The following is a 21,427-nucleotide window of genomic DNA, read 5'->3' as shown; positions in this document are numbered from 1 at the left end:
GATAATTTCCATACAAAAACACTTCATGGTTGCAGCTTCTCCGATGAGAAGATGTGCTACTTTTCCTTTAAATAATTGTAATCATTTGTATGCTTTTTAAAAACTATATACTGTTTATATATATTTGAGGTTTTGACAGTTGCTTAGAAAAAAAGGTGAAGGAGTCACTTTGGGCTCTGAGTAATTGTGACCACACTATTACTATTTTGTGATAGTTTTCACAAACCAAACAGTCAATCGACTAATGTAGAAAACAAAATATTTTAAATTGAGCTGCAGCTCAACTAACTACAACAGTAAAATCCTGCTTTTTCATTAGTGCATGAATAATAATAATCCAATTAGACAATATATAATATTATTACAGTCACAGGGGACATTTCTTTACATGGCCTACTTTCACTTGTGATTGATTATTCTAATACATGTTCACTGTGTAGTATTATGTTCGTACTTCTACTTAAGTAAGTAAAGTACTTCCTCCACCACTGGTGCAGCCAGCAGTAAGGGAGGTGCAAAGATCCTGATAGGGTTCCATTTAGGTCGTGACACCCTGTCACGAGTTAAATGACTTCATCGTGGTCATTTCACTTTGATGTCTGAGTTTTATGAATCTTATAAATGCTAAATCTGCTTGCATCTGATATCCACCATTAAGTCACACGAGCTCACCATTTGTTGGGAATATAATTGGAATATAGATACAGATTCTTCAAATAATATCTCAGGAGATGCATACTGCCTGCTGTCAGCTCGTGCTTCTTTGATCAGCTGTTCTCTGCAAACTCACTGCCTGTAAGTAATTGTTTAATCTGAAAGCGTGTGTGTGCGTGCGCGTGCGTGTGTGTTTTCACCAGCAGATGGTGCATTTTATGAATCGCTGCTGCTGCTCGTGTAGAGGAGGAGTTTTCTTCTGCTGTCGTCGACGTGCAGGCGACTGGCAGCAAGCTGGGTCCACATTGCATCCTGACTGGATCACAGGACGAACATCATCATCCACCATCCACCCTGACAAGGACAAGCCCTCACACAATAACCACAGGAACAGGACAATATATAAAAAAGAAAATTCCAAACAGAAATCGCATCGAAAGCGGCAAGATGCTGGCCTGTACGGAGATGATCACCATGTGTCTTCAGTCTGCAAAGCACGATCACTTGAGGAAACAGCAGGAGCTTGACCGCAACCAAAATCAAGGCATCTCTCTTTTTCATGATGTAAGTACACCCTGTATTTTGTGATTTTCAAGTGGTAGTATAGCCTCAAATGTCACCCTCCCCATTCCTCATTAACACCTCTTTCAGTTTGGTTAATTGTATCCATGATTGTATCCACGTTTAGATATGTTTTGCTCACGTCCACCTCTTGGAGGAGGCTCGTCTTTCAGAGGCGCAATATGAGTAATACACCGTCCTTTATGCTGCTCTTTATGAATGGTTCATTTTGATGTAGGCAGCCTTCCATTCACATTGTGCATGATGAGCAGCAGCCCTATTATGTAAGAAAGGTGAGTTCAGTGCATGACCATTAGGGCGTGAATGACAAACGAGATGCCACATCTGACATACAGACGTTTGCATTCATTCATTCATTGCATTTCATTTTAGTGATATTACCCAACCCTCTACCCCCCCCCCCCCCCCCCCCTCCTCTACCCCATGACATTGGTTGTACCCTAGAACAAACACGATATATGCTATAAAGCATGATATGGCTTGTATTTTTAATGGGCACCTTTCCCTTCACACAGCTCCAAACAGAAACATATAAATAGAAAGATGTAAAATGTTGAATGATTTAATCAGGGTATTGCTTGACAGTGGGTTGGATTAACTTGCAAATAAAATATTCTCTATCTCAGCTGCCTTTTGCTACAGTATGAAAAAATAGCAGGTGAACCCTCTATATTTAAAAAATAAAAACAGCGATACTAATGCAGAACATGCATAGATACATGAACACATTGCTTTATGTTTGGAGCCTTTATGGATGTTTTGCCTCTGGTTTACTGAAGACACAAATACAAGAAGTGTGTTAGCGCCATTATTTCCCAGCCTGAGACTTCCTGACAGCTGGCTGTAAATACAATTCTCCAGTTTCCTCCAGGCAGATTATTGGCCAGCAAGGGGGGTACATTAGACTGCAGCAAGTACGCATTTGGTTTAAATTCAGTTAGCATCCATTCTCTCCAGCCCATAACCTGCACAACCTTTCTTCTCGGGACCTATTACAGTGGCTAATGGATGGTAATTTCTCCTTTAACAGCTGCAGGAATTAAAAGTGTGAACACAGGGGGGCAATTTATCCAACCGTCATTGACCTGCTCTTTTCTCTTTTATTCCTTTTTCTTCCTAACAACTAAACCATAAAATAATGTTGTTTGTTCTTGTCTCTGTCTCTCTTAAAAATAGTGTTTTTCTATTTATATAATTAGACAAGCTGAAGAATAGCAAAGGCTGTTCGCTTTTACATCTCTGAGAAGTGTCCTGCTTCTCTTTTTGAAATAATAATTACCTTGAGAGGCTGATGGGAAGCAGTGTTGTGCTTTTTATACATGACATTAGGGCTAACACTAGAGATTATTTTCATTATCGATTAATCCGCCGATTATTTTCTAGAGTAATGGATTCATCGTTTGGTCTATAAAACAGTGAAAAAAGGTAATATCTTTAAATGTCTTGTTTTGTCAATCCAAAACCCACACATTAAGTTTTGTATAGGATATAAAATAGAGAAATGCAGCATTTATTTGCCATTTTTGCATGAAAAATGACCTTTATAGATTAGATTAGTTTATAGATTAGCAAAATAGTTTGCGATTATTTTTCAGTCAACTAAGTCGGCTCTACTGTAGATGTTCTGAGGGTGTCACAGTCCCTCCTGCTGTAGTTTCATTATGTTCACTAGGAGTCAGTGTGACATATAAACAGACCTCATGGGAAATTACAACCGAGCAGCATCCAGGTAGCTAATAACGCTTTTAGAAGATCTTCATTGGCTTTGTGGGATGAGCTCCATCGACTCCTCTTAACAGCACAAAGGAGGAATGAAGGCCAGTAAATCTCCTCCTCAGGTTTCTTCAGAGCTGATGTTTATTGCTCTCAATTTGTTTCTCAGATTTTATTAATGGAGCAGCTCCCCGTTGGCTTCCTCTCAGGCGTGTTAGACAGGATGCTTGCATCAGCACTTCTACAGTTTTGGGATATTTGACAGTAATGACACAGCCTCCAGGTCTCACGCCATCACCTGCATCCAACAGTCAGCATGAATAACTTTCCTGTAGCCTACTTCAGATTAATGAGAAACAGAAGAGTACAAATATAATAATAATTTATTCAGTCATGGGTTATTTTATGGAGCCCCAACATTTAAAGAAGACATTAAAAGGGGTATCTATTTCAGTTGTTTATACAGTGCCTATAGAAAGTCATCATACCCTGTGAAAATCTTTACCTTTTGTCACATTACACCCTGGAAACTAAAACAAATTAAATCTAACTTTTTTGAGCTGCATGTACACATTATAACCTTCATCGTCAAAGCAAAAAATTATGCAAAAATAAATCTGGACACTTTAAAAAAATGAATTAGTGAAATACCTGGTTTGGATAAGTGATCAGCCCCTTTAGAGTATACCATTATAAACTTGCTCAGGTGCAACTTCCAGATCAAACACCAGGCTAACTGCCCCCTACCTACCAGACATCCATTCAAGTGATTTTGATTACTTCAGAATCAAACCAGCTGTTTCTTGAGGAGTCCACTAGTAGTTCTGCAAAGAATCCACCATGGTTGGAAAAGTGCTTTCAAAAGGCCTCTGGGATAAAGTTGTAGGAAGGCACAAGTTAGGTGAAGGCTACAAAAATAATTTGAAGGCTTTAGCTATCCCTCTGAGTACTGTTCAGAGCATCATTAAGAAGTGGAAAGCGTATGGCACCACCAACACCTTGCCTGGATCAGGCCGTCCGTCCAAACTGGATGACCAAACCACGAGGACATTGATCAGAGAAGCTACCATGGCTTATGTCGACTGGTCGGTCTGTGCATGTGACGACAATCTCACAAGCTTTACACAAAGCTGGCCTGTATGGCAGGGTGGCAAGAAAGAAGTCTTGTCTGAAAAGGTGCCACACTCAGTCTCGTTTGTGCAAAAACACACCTGGATGACTCTGTTGTCATGTGGAAAAAGGTTCTATGGTCAGATGAGACTAAGATTGAGGTTTTTGGACTGAACTCCAAGCGCTATGTTTGGCGAAAACCGAACGCAGCACACCACCCAAAACACACCATACCTACTGTGACACATGGTGGTGGCAACATCATATTGTGGGGATGTTTCTCTTCAGCAGGGACTGGGCACTTGGTCAGGACCAAGGGAAAATGGATGCTGCCAAGTTCACCCATATTCTTGAGGAAAACCTGCGTCCTTCTGCTAGACAGCTGAAGATGGGCAGGTCATTCACCTTACAACACAACAACGATCCTAAACATACCGCCAAAAGAACAACGCAGTAGCTTAAGGACAGGAAGGTGAATGTCCTTGAGTGTCCAAATCAGAGCCATGACAATTCTGCAACAAATAATGTGCAAATATTCCCCAATCTAAGTGTGCAGAGCTAGTGGAGACATATCCAAATAGATTGATGGTTGTAAGTGCAGCAGAAGGTGGCTCTACGAAGTATTAAATGAGGGGACTGATGACTTTTCCAACCCTGTTATTCTAGTTTTTTATTAATTTTCAGAACTGTCAACTTTATATCGAGGGATATCGAGGTCACAACCCTTTAGGAAGCAAATGTAAGGGACCTTTAGCAAAACATATTCATGTAATGTTTTGAAACATTTGATCGATTCCTTTTTGTCAATGCTAAATTTCCTTCGGGATCAATACAGTATCTATCTATCTATCTATCTATCTATCTATCTATCTATCTATCTATCTATCTATCTATCTATCTATCTACCTATCTATCTACCTACCTACCTACCTACCTACCTACCTACCTACCTACCTACCTACCTACCTACCTACCTACCTACCTACCTACCTACCTACCTACCTACCTACCTACCTACCTACTGTTTTCGAAGAAAGGCAGAGCAGACTTTTCAGCAAATACATTCTGTCCATAAAAGGCATTACCCTGCAATGATAGTGTCACTTTGATATAGATGGGAGCAGGCTGCTAAAGGATTCAATGTACAGGAACTAATGGAAATCAATGGTTCCCTGGAGTTGTAGGACATGCCTAAAACACATGTACAGTACGTGTTAAAAAAGGGTCAGCAAACATGTTGAATGTGCACACTGGTATAGCCCCTTAAGTGCACTAGAAATGGACCAAAAACATTTTCCAGGAGGTATTCAGTGCCATCGTTCTAATAGCACACGTTCAGGATCACTCTTCCTCGTATGGATTTCTTTGAGGCTCAGTAGATGTGTCTTGAATGGAGGAGAAGCTGTTGGGATGTGAGATGTGAGCAGAGCCAGGCCTTCACACTCCGATGTGCTTGAAAGGTGACCGCTGGATGTGAGTGCACGGCTCCACTCTGGTGATGCAGTTAATCAACCGGATCAACTGGACTCTATATGTCCACACGGGGTGATTGAGCAAGGGAAAAAAACCCCCCACTCTGAAACGAAAGAGGAGCCACTCTCACTCCACCAACGGATCTGACTGCTCACAGGTTCTGTGTTACACGGTGATTAGATTAAAGATATCAGTGATGACTTTGTTATGATGGCATGAATCAATCGACACAAAGGACTGTTGCTTCCTGCTTGCAGTGTTTGCACAAAACCGGGAAAACGGCGTGATCATTCGCCATCCCCGGAGAGACAAAAAACATAAAAGCTATTATTCTAAAAGCTCCTCTCGGGCGCACATAAATGTCAGTGTTTCATTTTCTGAGATGTCTCTTTTGTTACTGAAATGTGAAAATTACAGCTCTTCTTAAATGTTGTCCTGCGCATAACTGGAAAAGGAATATGCAAAACTCTTCATTGTTCACAACTTTAAATATCGTTGACGTATGTTTTTTAATTTGTTGCACTGCTTTCTGTCATTCTTGCCTGTACACTAACCTAAAAGACTTTAACATGATCTTCTCCTCTTACTGCAGATATTCCGCCGGGCAGACAAAAATGGTGAGTAAGCAAAATTTTCAGCTAATTAGATTATATGGCTAATTAAAACTCAATTAAAAACCTCTTTTGAAGGAGTCGTTGCACACGAAAATGAGAAGCACCAGTGAAGAGAAGGCACGACTTTGATGGCTCTGTTCAGACAGGCGGTCTGTTTTGGCTCCGAGGGGATTTTTCTGTTATATTATTGCCATCCTTGAGATAGCCAAGAAACTATATAAATAACAAAAGGTCAGATGCAGCTGCATCTTTTTGGTATTGGGATGTGATTGAATGTGACAGGATGAAATACTTTGATGCAACCGTCTCCCCTGCAATGCTCATCTCAGTGATATCCAACAAATATATCCCCAGAGAGACCGCTGCATACTCAAACCTGTAGAATAAGAAATCTTGCTATACAGGAAATATGCTGTAGAAAAAAGATTTTTAACTCCAAATGTTACAAATTCACTGAAGACTTGCACTTAATGTGATTTTAATTTATTCCCCTGCAAACGTATCACTGTTACATTTCATTAATGTGTTACAGTGTTACATTTAAATCAACTCTTCACCTCCCCCTCAAATATCTACTGGGAAAACAGAACATTCAGCTCTGCATGAAAGAAAAACATTGCTGACAAACATGACATTTTTTTCCTTTTCCATTTTTTATTCATGCCCTGCATCTCGCATGTAATGGAGTGTAAAATGCGAAAGGGGCAAGAGATGAACGTAGAGTATTGACAAACTCTGATCAGTTTCCGCGGGGGGGACGGTATTACATAAGAGATTAATGGTGCAACATGTGCCGCCATGAGCAGGGGTCGTCTGGGGTGCCTCACAGCTTGAGTGAAGATATTCAGACACAAAATAATAAATAAATTCCATTTGTGAAACAGCCCTTAAACGATTTCTTTGCGAATGTGGTGAACAAACTGTAGAAGATAGAAGGGAAGGGTGGGTGGATTTTGATTTCTTCAAGTTGTGTCTCCTCTCAGGCGATTATTTTGTGTATAAATAGAAGAACACAGTTGCTGAAAAAACCCATAGGTGTAACATTTGAATAGAAATAGATGTCAGGAAGTAAATATATATATATTGCATGTATTTGTGTGAATCCTCCAGTCTGCTCCTCGTGTTCTTTCTCTCCACCCGCCGCCCTCCAGGACTCACACAAAGCTTTTATTTTTCACTCTTTGTTGAACGAAGGAAGATAAAGCAAGAGAACAGAACAGTGGCGTATGTTTGTGTTAGCTATCTTTAATTTGCAGCCGAGCTCTGCTTTGGTTCTCCTCTTCACAAACTCACTGAGTCGTGCACCCGTGAGGAAAGTGCCTCCTACCAATCAGCACTGAGTGGGCTGCCATGATACGCCTCGAGCACTGCGGATTTACCACATAATGAGGGGCTGGCTACCAACCAACTGCACTCTTATTCCTCCACGCTATTGTAATGAGGAATTACATTTTTTTTTTAGAAGCAATGAAACAATTGCATGAATACAAGAACATGAAGTACAAACTGAAAGCCTTGTGCTGAGATTCTAATCCGTTTACGTTGCTGCACACTGACCTCAGAAATGCACACAAGGATCCAATCAATGATATTGGAATACAATTCTCAAGTGCAACTCTGATTTGTCTTTGGCGTAAAACAATCACTGATAAGCCAACAAACTACATTTTGGTCTTTTAAAAGAAATGAATTCTCATTGAAGAGCAATGCAGTTCGTTAAGCGTCAGGAGACTTTCACAACAAACAGACTAAAGCGTCGTCATCTGAGAGGAATTGTTATAACATGAAGTGGTGAAAATGATTAATCAAGGACATTGATTGGTTTCACATACTGCACTAGTTTTACAACACGGACAAGTGTTGTTTTACTTCATTTATTTGAATGATATTGAACAGTTTCCATTAAAATGTAAGGTGCATAGGGTTTCTCTCTTGACAATCAGATAATAAGAATCACTGCGAGGGTTTTGCTTCACATCTTTCTTTAAATGAATACTGTATTTGGTGCAGCAGCAGAGAGGATCGGAGACTTCTGCACAATCCTCACAAGATGCAGTGACGTACAGAAGTGCTGCAGCTCTATATGGATGAGAGGAACATTATCAGTAGTCTGTCAGAAGCAGATATTCGGATGTTATTTGACTATTTTAGCAACAAAATGACTTCATTAATTAGTCCAAACAGTTTTGACACCTGGAATTGTGACAACATCTACTAACAGAAAGTGCTTTCATTTCCTAAACTAAATATAATGCACAATAACTTTAAAGTTGAAAGTATGAACTTGATTCACCATGTTTCTCTGTAAGATGTATTGTTTATTATTGTCTATATCTACTGTTCAGTCTATTCTTATCGCTCAAATTCTCCTGCGCTGTAGACTTTATGAATTATTGCTGCTGTTTCGATTTTTTTTTAGCACTTTTAGCTTTAGGATTCTCTCAAGGAAAAGCATTACTGGAAAGATACCAGCCTCAGTACAGGGAGAGATTTTCATTGGAGTCGCAGGTAGATTAAGTGTAAAGTAAGACAATTAAAGCCTCACTTCTGTCATGAGGTTCTGATTATCATCCGTCTTCACAACACTAAACATTTCCCTGCAGAGGTGTTATATTGACAGTTGTTAGACACACAGCCTGGAGATCAATTGCTGCATAATCTGCATAATCTCAGGGGCTGAATGTTTCTTACAGTTTCCAGCTCTTTTCCTCACACTGAACTAGATAAGACTGTATTTATTAAGGATAGTTTAGTTGTGCATTCACCGTTCTAATAATAGTGGTGCATGTTGTTATGTGGAGGAAAATGTGTAGTCTGCTCTTATACGAGTTAAGTTAAATACAAAAGTCCACAAGACTACACTGTGTACATACATGTACAAGGTACATTACATCTACAACCTGAGATTATCCTTCAAAACTGATTTTTTAAAATTGATATAAGACAGAAAAAGGAAGTAAATCCTCACTTTTGAGAACCAGGAAGCAACAATTGTTTGCAATATCTTTACTTAACAAATGACAAACAAACAAAACCTCTAAAAGAAACGACAAAGCGGTTGTTTGTCATTGCCTTCTAAAACAGCCATATGATCATTTCCTATAGTGAGTTTATGGTCTTCAGTAGAAAACAATAATTATTCCCATGGCCAGAAAACAGAATCATAAACCATTTGTGTAACAACCTACAATGCTCCACCGTTCTCAGCTGAGGAGTCTCACAAGTCGATTAATTGACTTGTCTTTTCAATACTAATTGTCATTAAGTGCCTCCAAAGCTTTCTTCTGCACATTTGGATTAAGTGATGACATTTGGAAACAAATGATAAATCTTCCAGGCAAAGCACATGCTGCACAGATTGCTGTCCTTTAGCTTGTGAGAGAAACGCTGTCTATGGCTAGAAGTTGAACCGCTCCATCACTTCAGCTCTGCTCTCTGAGAATCAGCGAACACTTGCATAACGGGCCATCTGAGCTGCACTGTAACTTGTATTCGGGTGTCTAATTGTGAATCTACACTAAAGCAGTTCTGATGGAGAAGGCTGGAGAATGAGTCAGAGGTGCAACAGATTGTGTTTACTCCTACATCATGTGGAAAGAAGATTCTGACACTGAAGTTTGAGACGGGAACATATTCTTCCATCGGAGGTTTAATGTACGTTTCCAGACCACAACAAATGTTCAGTAAACACACAGACTTTTCATCTTAAGGGTATACTATATAACAACAAAACAATACTTAACTCTTTTCGCTTGATTGTTACTTTATTTAAAAAAAATTAAGTTGTATTTTTGGGCTTTTTATGCCTTTAATGACAGAGAGAGAAGTGGAGATCGTGAAAGTGGAGAGAGAGAACTGGAACGACATACAGCAAATGGCCACGGGTCGGACTCAAACCACGGGCCGTTGTGGCAAAGACTCAGCCTTTGTATATGGGTCGCCTGTGCTACCGGGTGAGCTACCAGTACGCCAGATTGTTACTTTATGTAGCAAACACAGAATACAACATGTCCAAATCAGAAGCAAATCTCTTCTGGAAGTGTATGCTGTTGCTAAGAAGCCTTTTCTGTATCGTGTCCAGAACCGTCCACCGTGTGAGCTGGCAACAAGTCAAAATAGTTCTCAGAACATAACAGATGATATGATTTACTGTTGGCTCAGGCCGATCAGTCTTAGCTCTGCTGCTTGCCGGAGATCTCAGAGTCAGGTCTCAAAAGGTTTCAGTGCTTACTGAGCGAAGCTGGCGAGATCTCATTACCGTCTATAGCCTGCTCTGAATGCTCAAACCAGCCCTCAATTCTTGCTCCTAATTTCCTCAGGACCCTGAAGCACACAGTCCCAGACGCTGCTAATCAGAGGCAGACTGTGCTTACCTTCAGCCCTTGTCTTTGTTTTTATTACCTACACACTGGTATAAGATTGGTTCATGTGCAAACCGTTTTTTTATGTGATTGTTACAAAATTGTAGAAGAAATCGAAACAGTGGGTAAATCATTTAGCAGTGTCGGGTTCCAGCAGTGAGGAAATAAAAGCAGCGCTATGTGGTGTCGTTTAAAAAGAAAATGTGGCGTTCAATTAGGCAATTATTACTCCTAAGAGCAGAAATTGGATTTTCAGCTTTATCGCATCACTAACAAATAATCATTAGCTGCAGTAATGGAGTGGCGTATACATTTAATTCAGTTTTATGGGAAAGACTGCGAAGTGCAGTCCTTGAGAGGTTTTAAAGCTAAATAAAGATTCTGAGACTGTGGCGATTGATGTGAAAAATGTTCATTTGCAGCAGCTCCTCTGAGCTTGTTGCTGGAATTAGTTTAGTTATGTGAAGCCTTGTAGCCTTGTATCATTATATTAAATAATAGAGAACTCCTCATGAATTTGATAAAACCTCTCACACTGAGGTGTAATTTTCACGGTTTGTCTCCTTTCAGACGACGGGAAGCTGTCCTTGGAGGAGTTCCAGTCGTACTTCACTGATGGTATCCTCACTGACGGCCAGATGCAGGAGCTGTATTGCTCCATCGACAGGAAGCAGACAGAGTAAGCTTATCTTCCTTTTGGATTTCCTCCAACTCTGCTGCCATCTGCAGCCCCTCCTGCTCTCCTGCTGCCTGGCAGTGAGATGTCAACAACACCTCACTTCACTGAAGAGATTATGTCAATATTCCATAGAGAGCCTTATTCTGGTGTGAAAGCCTCAGAGTTTGCAGGACTCTGTTTCACGCTGATGATCACAAATAAGATTGTGGTAAACATTTGCCTCTGCCACCGGCTTACATTACACTTGAAAAACCTTAATTGGAATAGAAATGTCTGGAATTAAAGCACGAGAAATACCCAAGAGGGCGTTTTTTGCTGTGTCTGTGATCACAATACTGAAGAAATAGAAATGAGAAAGAAGAACGGCCTCTCAGATTTATCTACACCCTTTTTTGTGTATTGACAACTTAAGTGAGAAAGCGTGCCATAAAAAAATAAACAATTAAACACTCTAGCTGTGTGTTCATTTAAATGACGAAGGTAACAAAATCAAATCTAAATTATTGAAACCACACTGACTGAAAAACTCAAATATCCACATGTATAACTCCAAGACATTTCGCCTTACCATGCCAATGTCTATTCAATTACAGTACATTATAATTACTATAAATACAGTACATTATACTGTACTGTACGTGCAGCAAAAGTGTTTCTAGGTTTAGTTGAAATGCAGTTGTGCTCCTGTGTTTAGTGTTTGGTCCCTCAGAGATAAGTAGTGAACATCAATTCCTCCTTGTTTTACATGTAAAGCTGCAACATTACAAGAAGAAAAGAGTCTACAGTCATGCTAGTGGCTGAGGTTATGCTTTGAGCTAAATGCTAACGTTAGCATGCAAACATGCTCACATTGACGATGCTAGCAGGTACAATGTTCACCGGCATGATAACATTCGCTAATTAGCACTAAACACAAAGTACAGCTGAGGATGATGGAAATGTTTTGCAGGTATTATGTCATAAATCAACATATTAGACAGATTTCAATTTCGACCTTAAGATGGCAGTCAATGCAAGATCAGGACCACCAAACTCTGACAAAAAACATATTTCAGACCTCCCAATGACATATCTTTAATCAACCTTTTTGTTTTCTTCCCATTGCCTCACAGCAACCTGGACGTAGACCAACTCTCAGGTAAAAATGTGGCATTCTTGCTTTATTTGACTGACTTTGCTAATAAAATCAGTCTCTTAACTATATATACAGATACATAAGATCACCCAGTGCTTCATTGTTTTAGCCGGTGTTATTAGCTAAAGCTGTCTGATTCTGACTATAACTTAAACACCACCATGTTCATGTCTCAGCGACTCACAAATGAAGATGTTATGATGGCAGTGACCAAACTACCTTAATTCTAACTAATGCCATCAGTGTCACATTGATTTATTTATTTCTCGTGTGAAAACACTGATCAGTGTGCTGATCGCATACAAAGTATGCTCAACTTATCTTCTTCTCCTGCAGGGCACTTAACTCCACACGTGGGGGAATACGTCAATGTCCTGTCTGCTCTGGAAAAGCTCAATGTGGCCATTTTGAAGGCCATGGATCAAACTAAAGAGGTGGGTGGTGATGGCTTTCACCTCTGCACCGTGGTGAAGTTTTGCATGTCGAGACATCATTTAAATGTAGCAGACTTTTTTTCCATTTCAACTGCTTTCAGAACATTTGCAAGCATCCGTCATGCCTCCGAGCGTTCAGAGTCTCAGGCTGTTTTTGTGCCTCTCAGCTGTCAGTTTGAAGCCCTCTCAGAGGTCTTTGAGTTCACTCTGCTGTGGCGGCGATACAAGAGAAGAGAGAACTACCCAGCATGACTGACTCTGCTTGCATATCTGCTCTGCATCTCCTCACTAACAATACATTTTCAAACATGAGCTCACATAACATTACAACAACAGCTTTTACAAATGGCCTCGTTAGCGTGGGAACACTAGCAGACATTTGTCTTTGTAAATCCACTCGACAACCAGTAAAGAAGAAGTCATTTATGTGATCATCATATTGGGCTCTTTTGGAAACGATTTTATTACATTTTTAGCCCTAGTTCACAATATGGTGCAGGTATTGTAGATATATTGATTGCTATGGAGGTCATAGAGATGCAATATTCGTTATTGAATAATCTGTTGATTATTTGTCTTCCTAATATTGTAATTGTGTAGTCTCTAAAATGTCAGAAAATACTGAAGAATGCAACATTGTCCAGCGCCTAAAGAGATATCCTTATATTAACTGATTTCTCTGAGTAACAGTCAAAACTAGACTAAGTCTACAGCCATGCTAGCAGCCCTGTGAGGCTCCCAATGATAATGCTAACATGCTAATGTTTCTTAGGTGCTGATACATACATCATGATTATCATCTTAATTTAGCGTGTAACTTTTGCGTATTGCTTTTTTCCCTAATTTTAAGTGTAAGTGCAATTTTAAGTGGCTTTGGAGCTGAAAAGGAGATCAATGCTTTTCAGTTCAAAAGAGGAAACTTACAGCACCGTGTCTTTCACATGTATTTCCAGATAACGAGACACAGCATAAAGTCACCAGCCATGAATTGTGAAACATGCTAATTAGAGCGTTATGAAATTCTGTTCTGAAGCCTGGTCCAGCAGTATACTGTATATTCCATGAGATGAAGAGAGGATTAAAGCGTCTGCCCCGACACACAGGGCTGTACAACATCAGAGAACTTCCACTAAGGCATAATCAATAACTCAGCTCAGCCAACTGGTGAATATTTATTTCTAGTGCACTTCATTTCATACAATACATTTCTGCTGCACACTGTGAATAGATGAATACAGATTTATTATTAAAGGTTGTTTTCTGTGATATGGAGCAATTTATTTTCACTGCAGTGCAGAAAGTTGGTGTTGCTGATGAAGGGTGAGAACATAGGGTGATAGTAGAGTGTAGATGACAGTAACTAAGGCTGACAAACCTCCCAGCTGTCCAACTGATCTGACGTCAGATGTCCTCCACAGAACTGCACACACACAAACATTTTTCAGATGCTTTAATCTCCTTTTTTGTAAACTCTTTCCCTCTTTATTAATCTGAGTCTATTACCTGCTCAGACGCTCACTGTGTTATCTCCTTTCTCTATACATCCATCTCCTCTGACATTATATGTTATATACTTTCCTTTTCTCCATATCACCCATGCGTACAACTCATACATGTTTCATGTTGCTATTAGTCAGTCAAACAGCTTTCTTTGCGCTGAAGAGCAGCTGCTCTTTTAGCTATCCTCAGATCAGCCTTATTCAATACTTATTGCTTAACCAAAGATACAACTGATCCTAAAGTAGTGCTCAAGGGCCACCAAGACTCATGTGTGGCTTAACATATGGGTAAAACACTCACATGAAATCCACTTTAATATGCTTTACTAATGCTTAGAAAAACAAAGAGAAATGTGTCCTCAGTGGTGCTCCGAGATAACAAGCTTCTGTCTCCAAAAGAAAGGCAGGATAAATTGAGAAAAAGGGCTCATTACTCATGTAGTGCAGCGCCTCTGCTGCTGAGACAACAGAGCACGTAGAAAAGATGATCACATAAAAGCATGGTGGTCATTTTTCAAATATCTCCTTGTAATATTTTCTGAATGTCTTTGCTCCGCAGGGTGCCGGTGATGTTGGCAGGGTTCATTACCCACAACCAACAGCAACCACTGCACTGAAAATTATAGTAGAAAGTCCTCCACAAAAGGGCATGAGACTTCCATACATTATCATAACATCACTTTCCACTTCATGGAATAGACCAGCATCACCCTGTGTGCTGTGCATTCCTTCATTCAGGGTAGTCTGCACACTGAAATGTTCACACTATGTTTCCGTGTTGATTCCTTGTTTATGTTTAGCAGGTGGGATTAATGCTGTTTTAACTTGGTTCCTCTGGCCAAATAAATGCAATAAGATACATGATGAATGAAGATCTTATTATTTTGTTAAAGGGAGAGTGAAACATAATCCTAACAAAAGAGAAACAACCTCAAAATAGGTTTTCAGGGCATTAGGAGATTATCTGAGAATCCGCAATTTTCATGCTCCAAAAGCTAAACATAACATGGACCAAGAATCAATTGGCGCCTGGATTTGCCACTTTTTTTAATTCTACAGTTCCTCAAATTGAAGATTAACAAGGCAAACATGTCCATCATGTCAACTAAAAAAACACAAGAAACATTTCTTAAAATAAGATCAAAAACAAGTGAATGAAATAGTTTCATCATCACGGCAGATTCTTGTCCTTATTTGTACCCTTACTCTTCCATTCAGGAGTATCAGGGCTCATCAGTGCTGGGTCAGTTTGTGACACGCTTCCTGCTGAGGGAGACCTCCACCCAGCTGCAGTCCCTTCAGTCATCACTGGACTGCGCTATGGAGGCGGTTCATGACCAGGGCTGTACTGGGAGGAGGATACTGAAGAAGCCCGAGGAACTGCCTATCCAGAAGGTGGCCAAACGCTCCGTTCGACGCATCCAGAAGAACATGTGTCTCTCCCCTACTGACCCTTACTCTGGCATGCTCACCACAGGTATGTTCCAGGAACAATGTGATTAAGATACTGCAGGTAAATCTGCAAAATACTGGACATTTAAAAGGGCATATTGCAGCGACTTAGCTCTGGAGGATACTCACTGTGGGTCATCCAAAACAATAAAAGCATCCTGTCATTGTTCAGACTTTGTGTGTTGTGCTGATGTTGTGTTTCTGGGGCCAGGGGTCAGCGTGGAGCCAGACAACCACTGGGGCTCCCAGATCAACCAACTGGAGCAGCTAATAGACAAACTGGAGTGTGAGGTCTGTATAAATTCTGTTGTTGTGCTTTCAGTCTTTATGCTAAGCTAAGCTAACTGTCTGCTGGCCCCAGCTTCAAATTTACTGGACGGTCATTAAAATGTAAATCTTTTCATCTAACTCTCGTCAAGAACACGATGAGTGTACTGTTTTTCACAAAATGCCGATCTACTCCTTTAAAAGATAGTATTGTATTATGGAATCTCGTCTCTGGATTTGAATGAAAGTCTTTTGTTTGAAAAGTATTTTTAATATCTTTTCAATACAAATTCAAGCCCTTTAAAGGAAACACAGGGTCAGTGAAAACATCACTTCACTGATCTGCACAAACTTTAAGTAGTTTGCCAGTGATCGTGTCAGGCCCAGGCCTCTTTATAATATTACATTTAATTGAACATGGATCTGACGAGTGCTACCTTTAATGACCTTCAGTGAGGGTCTTCTTAAAGGCCCAGACTATTGTTTTAGACCATCAACATCCTTTACATGTTGAGTTCTAGATGCTTCCATCAGGGCGGAGGTTTAGTCACGCCATAGTTAGCACTAATAGACACAGATCATCCTTTGTTTCATCTGCTTTTGGTTTTTCAAACAAACTCAGACTATCATGTGATGGCTTCTTTTCCATGAGTTATGACGACAGTGCAGGCGTTATATATCTTGTGCGGTATGTAGGCTGTGAGGTGTCGGTGCAGGTCACTCAACATATCAAACAGAACACTGTGCACATTTGTAAAATCCTGTTCAACATGTTCAAATCCTTCGGTGCATTTGCAAGCTCTGAATTTGAATCACAACCATCAATGGTGATTGATTTGTTATTCATATTGTCATGGCTTTCATGCCATCCCACACTGCCTTTAGGTCATTGCTATGAAATGTCTCCTCTATTCTACTTTTGTATTGGAGTTTATATTTGATATCGGGTCTCTTTTTTTAGCTTCTGCCTTCATCCCTATACTGATGCAGTTTACACAAACATGTTTTAGTTTCAGTTTTATGTGTTAGAAAGACTCCAAAAGGTTTGTCTCATGATAGAGAATGGCTCTTAGTGAGGATGAGGTTTAACTCAGCTGTTACAGACAAATGTCAAAGCTGATTGATGAGCCCTACTGTGTGTTTGCAGGTACACGGCGTTTTCCCAGCGGTACAGGTTGTCAGAGAGGACGATCTATACAAAGTGTGTGTGGTTGTTGAGGCCAACAATACGAGCTGTGTTGAGCTACACAAACTGAATGTCATGCATAAGTATCATCTTGTGAAGACACGCTGCATCGGTGCGACCCTGTAGCATGGCGAGCTTCATGGAGCTCCTGTGGGATATATTTCATTTTAAATTTTGCATATTCATCTGAAACTATAGTTGAGGCATTTTCCAAGGGTAGATATCAACGCTGCGAGGATAATGAGCTCACCTGCAAACACACTAATGATTATGTTTTCTTATCTTGGCCATGCAGACTACAATATAGTGTAACCACAGTACTCAGTGAGCAGTGAGGCTGTTGGAGGGTTACTAGGGCCGATTTCTTCCTTGTGAAAGCCAATGCTTTGTGACTGTAACTATTTGCCGTTCTATTGCTGGATTTCTGCTGCTAAGTCTTGTTCTGCTCATGACTGACTGAAATATTTATGCCCCCATTTTTTAGAGTCCACATCTTGAACCTCTCAAAGAGGACACACTGGCAGGGACGTATAATTCGGTAAGTCCAGCATGTGCTGAACACAGGAACACTAGCATGTGAGGTTGTGTCTAAATATTTAAGATATTTACACAAATATATGTACAATGATTTTCATATTTTTTACTCATACGTATATGATATCTTTGAATAGCTTGTAATTACTTAAACAAATGAACAACAATCCAAAATGAGCTGAATGTGCTGATGTTATTTCAAGAAGTGATTATAACTCTGGTTTGTTTTTTCTCTCCAGAACATACTTCTGATCCAAAGACAAATGTCTGTGAAGGAGAAGGATGTGGAGCCGTTTCAACAAGCTCTTAAAATCTACACAGATACCACCAGCAGCCAGCTAAACAACCTGCAGTATGTCCCTTTGTTTGCCTCAGGATCTCTCTGTGATTTGATGCAGCCACTTCAAATTGCTTCAATTTCCTCAACCATATGTGATGACCCCCACTGCCCTTTTTTTCTCTCTCTCGTCTCTTTTTCGTTTTAGCGTTTCAGTCCAGAACCTGCCAGACAGATCTTGCTTCATCATGTATGAATTTTGGCAGGATCGTCTCTCCTGGATGAGGTGGGATCAGAAGAGCTTCACGGGCTATTAGACGAGAAAACATGTTCTGAGATTTTTACTGCTCAAACAAAATGTGTACACCAAGATGCTCACGGCTCTCTTTGAGGCAATAGTGTCTTGCTGAGAGGCAAATGACAGACTCATCCTTTTCCTTTTTCTTTCCTCTCAGCTACCTGCAGTCGTCCATCAGTAAGACCTTCCAGCGCTGCATTATCGACTCACTGGAAGAGCCGGAGATGGTCTCCACCATGCTGCTCCCAGGTAGACACCAGTCCAACTATAATCACTATCTTAGTGAAGGCTGCTATTTCATGCACTAAATCTCACACAAATCTTGGTTAATTTTCTTATGAATTAATGATATAAAAGTGTGAGAACAGAATTAAAGCATAGCCTTGTTGAAAAGTGTTATTGCATATGTGTCACACAACAAACAGGTTTTCAGTGGTTTGAGAAACAACACACTCAGGTGCTTTATATGTAAAGAATAACTTTATTATTAAAGCTGCTCTATTCGATATTTCTTTGCTAAAGTGGAAATAGACCACTTTTTAACTTTGACCCCCCCCCCCCCCCCCCAGCATTTTCAAGAGGTATTATTGTTAGCGCCGCTGTCACAAAGACAATTTAAATGCATTTTTAGCTACTTTCATTGGAAAAAAGTTATCAACACTGCCAAGCACACACTGCATTTCGTTTTCCACAGTTACAGCCATTTCCGCTACTGGGGACATTAATACTGCGAAACCAAAACACTATCGCTATAACATGGCAGACATAATTAAATAGTGAAAGCGAGGCTGAAAGGGAACCAATCCAAACACTGATGGTGTCATTATTCCACAGCCCTTACATTGTGAAAATGTAACATTTACTTCATAATGATGAGTTCAAACAAAAAACCTTTTTATAATTTGCAACAACAAAGACATAGGAATGACGTACAGGTAGGAAGGTAGGGGTTTATCCACCCCTAAAGCAAAAACACATGTAGACATGATCAACAATAGATCAGATTCAGTTCTGCAGCTCCCCTCAGTTGTAACAGAGCGTTTTAGCTTCTATTGGTGCATTGTTTTGGTATTCTGTACCATAACTTTAATGTTTTGGTTCACTCACAGGCAGCTGTTTTCAGCTACAAGCTCTGATAAACTATGTGCAACCTGCCCAGCACCGTATGGCAAGCTGGGAAACATAGTGGAGTGTTTACCATATAAAGAACCAGATATCTCCCTCTGGAGTTGGTTGCGCATTAAAACAGTGCTAAACGCAGACTGAATATTCCAATTATGCTGATCTGGTGCAAAGAAACATGAATATGACTGATTGCTGGTGTTGCCCTGCATCTGTGTAAATAGGCAACTGTTTGCTTCAACTTATCAAATTAAAAATTAATAATGTATTTACAGTTTGTTGCCAATTTTGTTTGTCTGCCCCAAAGAGCTAATGCATGTTTAATGTGTGAGAAATAGTGAGGATTGTTTTCTTAGGAGGGCATTGCTTTCTTGAAACATAGAAATGCATGTTCTCTTCCTGTTGTCATTGCTGATTTGTTTGGCGCAAGCAAAGAGCATAAAACATTGATGCTTGATTATTGTTTCATTTAACAGCCTCGTGGTGGATCATGAACAACAACTGACGGAGAAAAAGCTGATGCTATTCAACACAATAAAAGCAGGCGGAAGAGCTGATTGTGTAATCGTTTTGATCTTTTTTTGTTCTTTGATATCCACTTTTTTCCTGATGGCATGACCAGGATTGATTTTGCAAAGCTATGTTGCGAGGTTATAAAAAAGACGACGTCACGAGTGAATCTAATTAAAATCTTGGAGATGAGGAATTGAGGCAATGCAATATTTCATCGTGTGATCAGGATTTGTGCCAACATTCAACATTTCTTGCTTCTGATTTAATAGAAACAGAAGAAATGAAAAGAAAAAAAGATTTGCATGATTTCTTATTTCTCAGTGCTAGTTTATTTTAAATGAAAATAACATCTTAGAATAGATATAATGTCACTGATGTCACAAACATAGAAAGACATGAATGACAACTGATCCATCCATCACTAGCCGTCATTCTTCGGTGATAGTTGTAGGTTTAACCTGCATTTCCCCTCGTCTTCTCTGTGGTATTGTGCTTTGTTGTCTCCTTCAAAGCTTTGCTGCCAAGCGTCTTTTTGCTGATGGGTTAGAAAGCCAATAGAACATAAAGTAGTTAATGAACGATTACGGTCCTCATCTAAACTTTTATCGTCAGTGTGTCACACCTGCACTTTAGAAAAAATATGAAACGTGGACCTAATTGTGATGAACGGATATTCATTGTAGATTGTCTATTTAAAAATGTAAAAGTAACTGCTGTTATAACAAGCCAAGAGCTGCACTGAAGTGTAGTGAGACATTAGCGGACGATAACAAATAAGTCTGCAGTTTACTTGTACTGTTACTTTAGGAAAAAAACACAAAAGCCATTGTTTTACATTTGCAGTGTAAACGGTACAGTACACACACATAGAAGTTTATATTTTGAGTACAGAAATCAAGCAGAAACTGTTCGGTGTCATACAGTAATACAGTAGTTAATGAACGCTGTAAGTAATTGTTGTAGAACATTGGTAATTGTACAGTATGATAGTATATTAAGCTGTGGTTGATCCGATAATGTGAGGAATGAATGTGTTCACTCTTGTTTTTGTTTTTTTAAGTGTTTTATCATTTCTTTTATGAAGAATATAAAGTTGTTATGTGGATGCTATGTTTGTTTTCTAGCATGAAATAAAGTTCATGACTTGCTGATGACATTAATTGATGCATTAATTGTCCCCTTGCTTAAGATGAGTAGAATATTTATGAATTGTGATATATTAGAACAATCATAGATATTTATTAGTAAAATAAAGGTATGGTTGAAATGGTCCACTGTATTGAGCAGCCGCCTCATATTGTGTTTATGTTTATTACTCTCTTTACTCTTCTGTATGTTGCACTCGAAATTATATTAGAATCCAATTTACATATAAACAGCTGTCAAAGAAATTATTTTCCATCGCTTTGGCTGATTAAGACTGACGGACTGAAGTCTTTTGCAAATATAACCGTTTTAAAACATCTAAAAAAACAACAATTTGAAGCCTACCTTGTGTTAAAACGGGCCCAATTGGCTCTTTTT

General features: G+C 39.6%; 1 protein-coding gene across 5 annotated transcripts; it reads left to right on the top strand.

Moving 5' to 3' along the window:
• Positions 1-558: 558 nt before the first annotated feature.
• LOC115011170 (N-terminal EF-hand calcium-binding protein 1-like) lies at positions 559-21,059 on the top strand. 5 transcript variants are annotated; one of them, XM_029436192.1, is made up of 13 exons: positions 559-795; positions 899-1,218; positions 6,125-6,149; positions 11,078-11,186; positions 12,299-12,324; positions 12,658-12,755; positions 15,473-15,731; positions 15,918-15,997; positions 17,644-17,697; positions 17,933-18,045; positions 18,179-18,256; positions 18,426-18,517; positions 19,867-21,059. In XM_029436192.1, exons 2-13 carry the CDS (start codon positions 1,102-1,104, stop codon positions 19,893-19,895), a joined length of 1,080 nt encoding a protein of 359 aa, XP_029292052.1. In that variant the 5' UTR covers positions 559-795; positions 899-1,101; the 3' UTR covers positions 19,896-21,059. The 5 variants fall into 5 exon arrangements, with proteins under 5 accessions (XP_029292052.1, XP_029292055.1, XP_029292054.1 ...); XM_029436195.1 differs by lacking the exons at positions 559-795; positions 899-1,218 and adding exons at positions 9,673-9,800; positions 9,965-10,099; XM_029436194.1 differs by lacking the exons at positions 559-795; positions 899-1,218 and adding exons at positions 9,673-9,857; positions 9,965-10,099.
• Positions 21,060-21,427: the final 368 nt, after the last annotated feature.

This window comes from Cottoperca gobio, chromosome 7, assembly GCF_900634415.1.
Source record: "Cottoperca gobio chromosome 7, fCotGob3.1, whole genome shotgun sequence".
Classification (NCBI taxonomy): domain Eukaryota; kingdom Metazoa; phylum Chordata; class Actinopteri; order Perciformes; family Bovichtidae; genus Cottoperca; species Cottoperca gobio.
The sequence above is the reverse complement of the archived record's forward strand: the minus strand, read 5'-3'. Positions and strand labels throughout refer to the sequence as shown.

Excerpts from the sequence above, each read along its gene's own strand:
- LOC115011170 (XM_029436191.1), top strand. The coding sequence starts at position 9,949 with ATGCCTTTAATGACAGAGAGAGAAGTGGAGATCGTGAAAGTGGAGAGA. Across the intron at positions 12,756-15,472 it reads CCATGGATCAAACTAAAGAG|GAGTATCAGGGCTCATCAGT; the intron begins GTGGGTGGTGAT and ends TCTTCCATTCAG. Across the intron at positions 15,732-15,917 it reads CTCTGGCATGCTCACCACAG|GGGTCAGCGTGGAGCCAGAC; the intron begins GTATGTTCCAGG and ends TTCTGGGGCCAG.